General features: G+C 42.0%; 1 protein-coding gene across 4 annotated transcripts in view; it reads left to right on the top strand.

Annotated features, from left to right (window-relative positions):
- The first annotated feature begins 280 nt into the window (after positions 1 to 280).
- The window catches only part of ECHDC1 (ethylmalonyl-CoA decarboxylase 1), a 38,017-nt gene continuing 28,339 nt past the window's right edge, over positions 281 to 9,958 (top strand). For 2 of the 4 annotated variants that reach the window (XM_084515946.1, XM_084515949.1), the window contains exons 1-2: positions 281 to 405; positions 7,135 to 7,356. In XM_084515946.1, coding sequence (XP_084372072.1) covers positions 7,137 to 7,356 — 220 coding nt within the window. In that variant the 5' untranslated portion in view covers positions 281 to 405; positions 7,135 to 7,136. Of the gene's footprint in view, positions 406 to 1,792; positions 1,872 to 3,026; positions 3,151 to 7,134; positions 7,357 to 9,958 lie in introns of those variants that run through there. The other 2 variants (XM_084515948.1, XM_084515947.1) reach the window with 2 other exon arrangements.

Raw genomic sequence — 9,958 nt, 5'->3', positions numbered from 1 at the left:
GAGCCAGGATGCTGTTGGCCTTCTTGGTCACCTGGGCACACTGCCGGCTCATGTCCAGGGGAGCATCCACCAACACCCCCAGATCCTTTTCCTCTGCACAGCTTTCCAGCCCCTCTGCCCCAAGCCTGTAGCGCTGCACGGTGCTGTTGTGCCAGCACTTAGCCATGCTGAACCTCATCCCACTGGCCTCTGCCCGCCACACCGGCTTGGGCCGAAACTCAGGTTTTTTGGCTGAAAACCCAGCTTCCAGCTGTGCACACTACTACTGGAGGAGACACAACCCAATTACCCTAGCAGCAGCGGTCCCCGGCAGCGCGGTGGTGGTTCCCGGCGGGGCCGCTTTCTCCGCAGCACCACCCTGCCGGGGGAAGGGGCACAGCTGGAGCCGGGCCGGGCTGCGGGCAGGTCGGTGCCTGCCTCCCCCGGGGAACGGGGACAGGGACAGGGACAGGGACGGGGCTGAGCGGGGCTGCGGCGGCGCCTTGGGGCGCAGGGGGGCGCAGGGGCTCGGGGCGGCGGCGGGCAGCACGGGGCCGGGTGCCCGTGTCGGGGCTGTCAGGGCGGCGCGGTCCCGCATAGCGGGCGGCAGGGAGGCTCTGCTGGGGAAGGGGTTTCACCCCTGGGAGCCTGCTTTGCTCGCCACGCAGGGTGGCTGCTGTCTAAAATGTGTGTGTGTGTCCTGCCACGGAGCCGCCCCGCCGTCCTGGTAGTGCCCCGTGTCACTGCAGCGGGCTGGGGGGTGACACCGCTGCTGTCCCCGCTGCTGTTTTTTGGCTACAAAACTTCGCGTCGTTTTCAAGGCGTATCGGGGAAAGTATCATAAGAGGTGACGGCCAGGATGAATTCACCGCTTTGCTTTTTGTGGGTCAGGATTTGGTGACTGGGAGGCAAGCAGTGAGCTGGTTGGGGTCATTTGCGATCCTGTGGGGTGGCGCGTCTGCTCCCCGTAAAGGTGTCCAAAACACACCTAGCGGACGGTGAGCTTTGCATGAACTTAAAATGAGTTTTTTTCACGCTGATATACAAACAGACCTCTTTAGACCAATGCATTAGCAATGAGGTGTCTGTGTGCTTTCTGCAGAAGATAACAGGTTCTTGCTCTCACCCTCTGCTGTGAAACTCGGTTCCTGTGCTCATTGTGGGACCAGAACCAAACGTCATTGGGTAGTGTCGTGTGTATTTATGGAAGGGCTTCTTTTGTCAGCTGTTTTACGTCCTTGAAGGCCGTTATTTTTCACTGGATTTGGGTAACTTTCTGTGTGATTTGTTTACTAAATCTTAAAAATAATTGAAGCGTGATTAAAAGGGAAAATAATTGGTTAGGAACAGAGAGAGACGATTTAAATCTAAAATTTAGCACGCAGGGACTAAGCAGAGAACAAATGGTTTAGAAACCACACACCATCCCAAAAAGTGATCTGTTCAGAAACAAAGAAAAAACAAGGAAAAAAAGAGGTAGAAGCTGAAAAGAGAAAAAAACATAAAAGCAACTGTAAAAGAAAAGAGGTGTAAAGGGTAAACCATATTAAAACTAAAATCACCGACAATGTTTTTTTGTAACTTGCAATGTTAAAAATCTTTTTCCAAAACTTATTTCATGGTGTGTGGTTTGAAGCATCTTCAGTTAGTTTATTTGGATGTCTCACATCTTGTTCTCTCAGTTCTGGACAGGTAAACATTGTTTCTAATGCTGAAAAGTGGAAATTGGGAGGCCCAAACTGCTTGTTCTCTGAATATATTATAATGGCTAAAAAAAGTCCTTTCTAATTCTAGGTACTTCTAAAGTCTGATTTTAGAGGAATTGCAAAGCTCTTTAAGGATCTTCACACTGAACTGCAGAGATTATTGATCCTGCCTAATTTGGCTATGATGTAGGTACCAGCAATGATGTACTAAAAGTTTGAACAAGTTTCAGCAGGTTTGAGAGCAAGTTTTGTGCCTCTGATCCCTTGGCCTGCATAAGATCTGCTCACTGCTTTCTTCCAGCTGAAGTAAAGCCAGCTGGAGAGGTGTCTGCCCTCAGGTTGCCTCGGCTGGTAGTTGTTGGAATGGGAAGAACCTGCCAGGTAAGGTGTTTAAGTTTGCCTGGCCATGCATCACTGAAGGAAACAGGACTGATGCATGAAGCAGATGAGATAGGAGATGGAGGGCTCTGTAACCTTCAGGTGAGGGGTGCTGACAAGCAGCTGGCATCAGCGGCCTGCTCAGCCAGTGCTCGGGTGATACCTCCTGCCTTCACCTTTCTTGTGTTGGAATCCAGGGTCTGGGGACTCCTCTTCACTATGAGGCCCATGCCCTTGTTTTGGTTTCTCATCCAGGCTGGCCCTCTTTGCAGTTTCTGAATTCCCCACCTCCAACACTAGAATTTCTTTTTTTTCTTTTCCTCCAACACTCACCAGCCTGCTGTCCCAGGTTTCAGTCAGCTGGTGTTAACGATTATCACTCACTTTCAACCTACCTATTTTGTACAGATGGGCTATTTTCATGCTTTGGTTGTGTTTCCCCTTTGCTCTGCTCTTTTGTCTGCTTTCATGCAGACATTGAGGCAGTTGTGCTGGTCCTCAGCGTTGGCTCACCACTTGCCTTCCATTTGGTAGTCAGTCACCCTCACAGAGGGAACCCAGTGCAGCACCCATCAGTCACCCTCACTGTTCCCTAGCACAGATAGATGCCTTTGACAGTGACTGGTAACACACACGCATGGTTAAGCTGTGAATCATCTCACGATCATCATCAGTATACATTTTCTATCCCTTTCTCCACACCCTGCCTTCACACTTCTGTGCTTGTCACTGAAATTACAGCTGCTGGAGGTCAGTGTCAGGTCAAGTTCCCCAGTGTTTCTTGACCTGTCAGCTGCCTTTAACACATTTGGCAGTATCTTATATTTTTCTTTCTAATTGTTCTTTTATTATGCAATTTGAATATTTTCTTCTCCCTGGTATATTTTAAGGACTTTATAAGTTGTCCTTTTTTTTTTTTTTTTTTCCTGCTGCACTTTATCTCAGGATACCTTTATCCAAAACCAGAAACTCAGCTGATGTCTCTTTGCAGGTGATGCACAGGTCTATGTCTTCACTTCACACCTGTCACTTCCTGACCCAAAAGAAAGAGCATCCTTATTTCTCTGATATATCACGGCCAGTCATTGTAAGCTGCTTGGTGATAGCACGTCCCTGCATCCTTTCGCCCCCTTTTCTTCTTCCCTGATTTGTGTCAGTAATTCAGACACTATCTTGGAGTTGGAGTTTTCCCTGCTTGCGTATTTTGACTTGTAGATTATTTCTGTGTAGCTGCTCTGTAGCGTAGCTTTTCTTGTTTGAGAATGCAGCTCAAATGTCTGCCTGAGTTCCCGGCATCCAGTTCTCTGGTTTATCTTAGTTTTGACCATCCGGGAGGTTGCTGTGTGTATCCTTTAACCATTGCTCTGGCCAGTCATCTTTATGCTCTCTGGCAATTGCAGCTGGCAATACTGACTAAGGTTGCTGTTTGATACAGCGTGTTTTAAAAGAAAAATTAGGGTTGCAATAGAACAGTGTTTTTTGGCAAGGACAGGTATGCTTGGTTGAGAGTTGGGGCGTATTGTTTTCCCAAGGAATCTGCCTACTAGAGATGGAATATCGATGCCGATATTTTCTCTATTTTATTTTTATATTAATTTGAGAACTGAATTCTAACTAGGCAGTTACCAAAAGTGTTCAGAAGGCCTCTGATATATATGCATACACAGAAAATGTGTAACTGTCTACATTTACAGGTGTATATATGGCACCTTCACATCATGTATCATTCCTTTGATACTGAGCTGTTGACTTCCAACATGTGTCCATGTTAACCCATAATCTTCTAGCCCATGTGAAAGTGTATTAAAAAAAAATCAATTGAGTACCATATGGGATTGAAACTGTTGCTTTATATAAGAGGTACAAAACTTGGGTACTGATGTAACTAAAGATTGGATATCACGAGCTGTACATTCCACATACTATTTGCTTATCTGTTCCTTGCTACCAGCAATACATTAGCAGTTTTCAAAATTTGAAAGATGCAAATTTTCCATATTGTTCATTATTCCTATACTGTCAGAAATCTGGTCATTATAAAAGCTATGCATAAATTCTGTGCGCTACTGATGTTAATGGGTATAGCATGTCAGACTAAGATTTCATTTTAATGTATCTAAATAGACAATTATTTTATGTTAAGCTGAAAATTTTAGTACAATATCTCTTGGCTTGTCCTACAACATTGTGCTGGTGTGGTGGTTTTACCGTGCTGGGCAGCTAAACCCCACAACCGCTCTCTCACTCCCCCTCCTTTAGATAAGGAGGGGGAGAAGTAAAGCAAAGAACAACTCACGGGTTGAGATAAGGATAATTTAATTAAAGTGAAATAATTATAATAATTAAATAAAGACTACCATGAACTAAACAATTTAACTAAGGGGAAATAAAAGGGAAAGGGGAAAAAGGGAGGAAAACAAACAAACAAAATAAATGAAAGCTATATGGAAGTGCAGAGGAAAGAAATTACTCTCTACTTCCCACAAATGAGCGATGATTGACCACGTCCTTGAAGCAAGGCCTCAACGCACGCAGCCAGTGTTCGAGAGGAGGACCGACGTCTTCTCAACGAGAGCCCACCCCTCCCCTCTTCTTCCTGTTTCCACCTTTTATTGCTGAGTGTGACACCACATGGTATGGAATATCCCTTTGATTGGTTTAGGTCAGCTGCCCTAGTGATGTTTCTCTCCTCACTTTTTTGCCCACCCCCTAGGAGGGTTAGAGAAAGGCCCAATGCTGTGCCACTGCTGCTCAGCAGTAGACACAACACTGGTGTGATAACACTGCTGTTCCAGCTACAAGTACAGAGTATGGCACTGAATGGGCTGCTGCCGGGAAAGTTAACATTCCAGCCAGACCCAGTACAGCTGGTTACAGCAACAGCTATCTCTTGCATTCCTTTCACTTGCAGTACAAAAACTCAGTCTCAGTCATGCTGTGGGTTGCTCCATACTTACTGAAATTTTGAGTGTTGTTTGTCAGAGATCAGCAAAAATTCCTTTAGTCTGAGAGCAGTGAAGCTTAAACCTCATGCTTTTCCTCAGTGGTTAGCTTTTTCTAACTGAGCTGTTAAAAATAATCCTGTATTTATTAAAAAAGTAGTGGGTACTGACCGGCACTGTAAGAGATGGATTTTAAAAAGTAATTCAATGATAATACCTTGCATGAGTCATTAATCATGAGTCACGATCAGCAGGCAATGATGTCCAATTTGTTTTCTAATCCAGCACATGCTGATGCTCTTTATTGCCATAGTGATAATATTAAAGAGCTGTTAATGCATATAACCACACAGTTAAAGATGACAGACTCTTTTTTTGGTGGAATGAAATTTCCATATCTTAAAGCTGTTTTGCTCTATACATTTTTTGACAAGTAAAATCTAGGTAGTATAAAAATGATCAAACAGATATAATTTGGCAAGGGGTTAGGTTAAGAACAGACTTTTTTTTTTTTTTTTTTCTTTTCTATCAAGCCAATCATTGTGGTTTCCTAGAGAATTAAGTCTCATCTTTCTTCTTATGAGGATTGGGGAGGCTTTGTATTCATTAAAAATTGGAAACTAATTGCTCTGTGTTGAATCAGGCATAGTGCAAGCTGCGTTTTGCAGCAAGAGCCTGCACCTATCCATGCTTTTAGCGTTTGTTCTCTCCTGGCCAAAAATTAGTAGCTGGGTGGGAGGTTTTATTGCATGAATATATGTTGGGGAATAAAGATTTAGAGCAACAGCTTGCTTTCAGTGCTTTGCATGGATTGCCGTAAGTCAAAGTTGAGTGAATTAAATAAATTTGTCACTTTATTCCCTTATGCTCTTTTATTTATTTATTTAGTGTTCTGGCACCTTGCTGTACTAGATGACATGAGAAAATGGAAGACGTTTTCTCTTCTGAGAGCCTGAATATCAGAAAAAGAATTTGGCTAAGAAATTGCCTTTGGATATATGTTTCCACTATTTAAAAAAAAATAAATTAAAAGCAATTTTAAAAGCTTTGAAGGATGATAGCTGAGATGTTGCAGATATTTGAATGTTCATAGATACAGAGCAGTAGGTTGATGTTAAATATGAGCTAATTGATTTTGTTTTCAATCAGATTTTAACTTTATTAAATTTTAATTAAAAAAGATAAATAATAATATTTTTAATGACTTCCTTGTTATGTCCTGGTGCACGTGGTTACTTTGTAGAGTGGAAATAGTGGAGGAATGAGCCGTGGGTGTTCTGGTACACAGAAGTAGACTACCAATATTATGTAGCTGTGTAGAAAGCAAGGGCAATACTCCATTTATAATACTGCTCTACACTTTTCCTCCTTTGGGATACTGCATAGGTTCTGGTGCCCTGTGTCTGAGTGAGGTCAATTCCAAGAGATACTGGAATGACTGAGAAAACATACGGTGGCTTCTAGGGGCTAGGCAATCTAACCAGTTTTAAGATGGGATGTAATAAATAGGTTAATGGAATTAGATGATAGGGAATTGACCTGAAGGTGGGAAAGATCTTTGGTTCCTAATTTTTTTAGTTCTTCAGTACTTCTCCCAGGAACATATTATTGTAATAGTTGCTTACAGAAAAACAGGAAGTCCTCTTCCTGAAAGCTAGAGGTTTCAGTAGGATTTCTTCTCCAACACAGATGCGGGGTTTTTGTGCATGTTTTGTTTGTTTGTTTTGGAGGGGAAGAGGGTTGGAAGATTAGTACAGAATACGTTGGTCTAATGGAATATGCAAGTATTTTACTGCATTTCTTGAGCCTCTTCTGTGTTCTGTACCCAAATAGTTTGGGGTAATTTTTACAAGAAAAGGTTTTAAAAGATGGTAATTTCTGTCTTAACTGCTAAAATCACTGCATAAAACTCAAGCTGTTAACTTTGTGGGAGTAGTTTCAAACTAAGATTTTTGTGAATACAGTCTGTAATGAGCAAATTTTTGTAGACTTCTGTGATGCCATCCTCTTCATATTAGTTTCTGCTGTCCTGCTTCTCTTTCTTTCAGAAAGAAAACTGAGCTGGATCAGCTGGAACTCAAAGCAAAAATTTCCTTTTTTTTTTTTTTTTTTTTTTTTTTTTTTTCCAGAAATGGCAGTTTCTCTATGCAAAAAAATATTTCAGACTGCAAAGAAGAGGATAATACAGCAGAGAAGGGTATCACTGTATAATGTTGCGCATGGCTATGAGGAAGAATTGATAAAGAAGAAACTTCAGCAGTTTGCTGGTGGATCCATCAACCTTTCCAAAAAAGATAATGGCATTGGAATACTTACCGTGAACAACCCGCAGCTAATGAATGCCTTCACAGGTATTAATTAGTTAACAGAAATGAGAATCTGGTTTTTGTGTTTGTTTTTGATCCCCCCCACCCCCCTTCAGTTAGTTCTTCTATGGTTTTGCATAAACAAAGTGAAAAGCTGTGCCTTACCATTCCTTAACTAAAAGAAATATTGGATTTTTAACCAGAGGTGTGGTAAAATTCCCTCTTCTTCATGGTACTTTTGCCCTAAACATTGTAGATGCAAGAAGTTCCTAATGACATAAAGAATGTCTTGCAGAACGTACCTCTCCTCTTTTTTTTTTTTTTTTTTTTTTTTTTTTTTTTTTTTTTCCAGTGAGGACCATTCTGCTGCTGTGCTTTTTCTTATTTCTTCTTTTGTTTTGCCTCTACTGCTCTGGAACTATGTGGTATTTTTATGGGGATGGGAAAATATGATCTTTGTTTTGTAGATGGTGTAGAAAGGGCCAGTTTATTATGTTGTTCTTTACCTCAAATCTTCCCTCTAACTTAAGCTTCTGCAATTTGGTATTTTCTAGTTTCCCAGACTGACTTCCATTTCTTCTTCACTTGTCTTGTACCTTAAATACTGATGTTTGTGAAAGGCCTGATGAGTTGGGTATTCTCAGGTGTTGCAGATGAGGAATCTTCTTAAGTATTTTCCAGTGTAAAAGCGTATAGTTATCAAAACCAAGTGCTATATTTTACTAGTCTTGAACAATGAGAAGCTTTTGATCTCCAAGATATGTATATTTGCTCTCTCTCTTTAACTGTCTAGCAATATTCCAACTTATTCAATTCTTTTCAGACATAAGTGGCACACGTTCAGGGTCTACATGTGCCTGAACTTGAGCTGTTTGCAAGCCTGTAAGAATGCCTTTATCTTTTAATATTCTGAAATGGATGCATTTGTCATCTTGTTGATTTCTTTTTTGCTGTTCTCTTTTCCTGCCCAGTTCTCACTGTTCCTTTGCTGCCAGCAAATAAGTTTGCAACACACTAGCAAAGCATAGAGCTGTTTACATGGAGAATGTCCACAAATGATTGTTAGCTGAAAGGAAGAAAACCTAACAGAATAACAGAATTTGTGGTAATTCACCCAGATGTCTCTGCAGTTGCTCTTTTGTTTCTTCTTAAAAGCTCATGTGTAAAATCATTGCATAACATGAGAAGTTTAGTTAAAAGACATTAGCATGGAGATTGTCTTTCTGAATACTTCCCTGTCAGCATACATGTTATTATACAATCATAATTACACTACTGTTTGCTCTTTTTCTACAGGTTGTTTTGTTTTTTTCTTTTTTTCTTTTTTTTTTTTTTGACTTAAAATAGAGCTGTGCAAACTACAGTTTATGGGCTGGGTGTTCATAGCTTTTTTGTTGTTTTGTTTGGAAGAATCATGAGAAGTGAGCAATAAAAAAGGAAGGACAGATAAAGCCCAGCCTGCTATGGGGATCAGATGTAATGGAAGTCAAGTTGCTGAAACCAAACCTAGAGCAGAGCAGGCCGAGGGGAGGCCTCATGGCGCACGAGGGGAGCGGAGGGGCAGGCGCCGAGCTCTGCTCTCTGGGGACAGTGACTGGACCTGAGGGAATGGCATGGAGCTGAGACAGGGGAGGGTCAGGCTGGGAGTTAGGGAAAGGTTCTGCACCCAGAGGGTGGTCAGGCACTGGGACAGGCTCCCCGGGGCAGTGGTCACGGCCTCAGGCGTGCTGGAGTTCAAGCAACATTTGGACAATGCTTCCAGACACATGGTCTGATTTTTGGGTGGTCCTGTGTGGAGCCAGGAGTTGGACGTAGTGATCCTTGTGGGTCCCTTCCAACTCAGGATATTCTGTGATTTTATGATTCTAAACTTTGAACTTACAACCGTGTTCCATGTTTTCTGGGTGCTTGAAGGGAGGGTCTCAGAACTGATTTCCAGAAGTGCTGAGCAGTCACAACTGCTGTTTAGGCCACTGTTAGCTGTGCTTTGACTATACTGAGTGCTGTACAACGTTATTGTGCTGAAATCATATCAGACCTCTCAAATTGGACACTCAAAATTAGCAGGTATTTTCTCTCTGGCTTAGTTGGTGGTCTGTAATGTTATAAGACTGCTGTGAAAATAAATTATTAGTGAATGTGAATGACTTCAGTGTTCTAGTAGCAAACAGAAGCTACAAAAAACTAAGAGGAAATTAATAGTTGTGTCTCTGTTGCAGACCCTGATTAGCATACAGCAAATGATCCATGGGACCAGACAGTTCTGTTTTATAGGAGTGTATAGAGCCCTATAGAGAGCAGTACCCCATTTCGCTAGGTAATAGCCACAGAAATTTGCTCTGGAAAATCTTACAGTGGCAGTTTAGGAGATAACTGCTTTTTTTCACTGTGCACCTCTGCTACAGATTTTTTTGTTGTTGCAGCAAGGAGAGTAGAAGCAGAGTCATGTTGGCTCCTTGGCCAAAACAAGTGATGGTATGGTACGTTAATTTACAATGCTCTTCACTTCAGTTTAACATCATTGTCTGTAATCCATAGGTGCTGAGGAACTAGCAAGCACTTGATCTTTTTCCATTTGCTGTGTATTGAGTAATACCCTTCAGGGGAAGTGTGGAAAGGAATAGGATGTACAGCCCTTAAATTGCTC

Source organism: Aythya ferina, assembly GCF_964211825.1.
Source record: "Aythya ferina genome assembly, chromosome: 3".
NCBI lineage: Eukaryota > Metazoa > Chordata > Aves > Anseriformes > Anatidae > Aythya > Aythya ferina.
The sequence above is the reverse complement of the archived record's forward strand: the minus strand, read 5'-3'. Positions and strand labels throughout refer to the sequence as shown.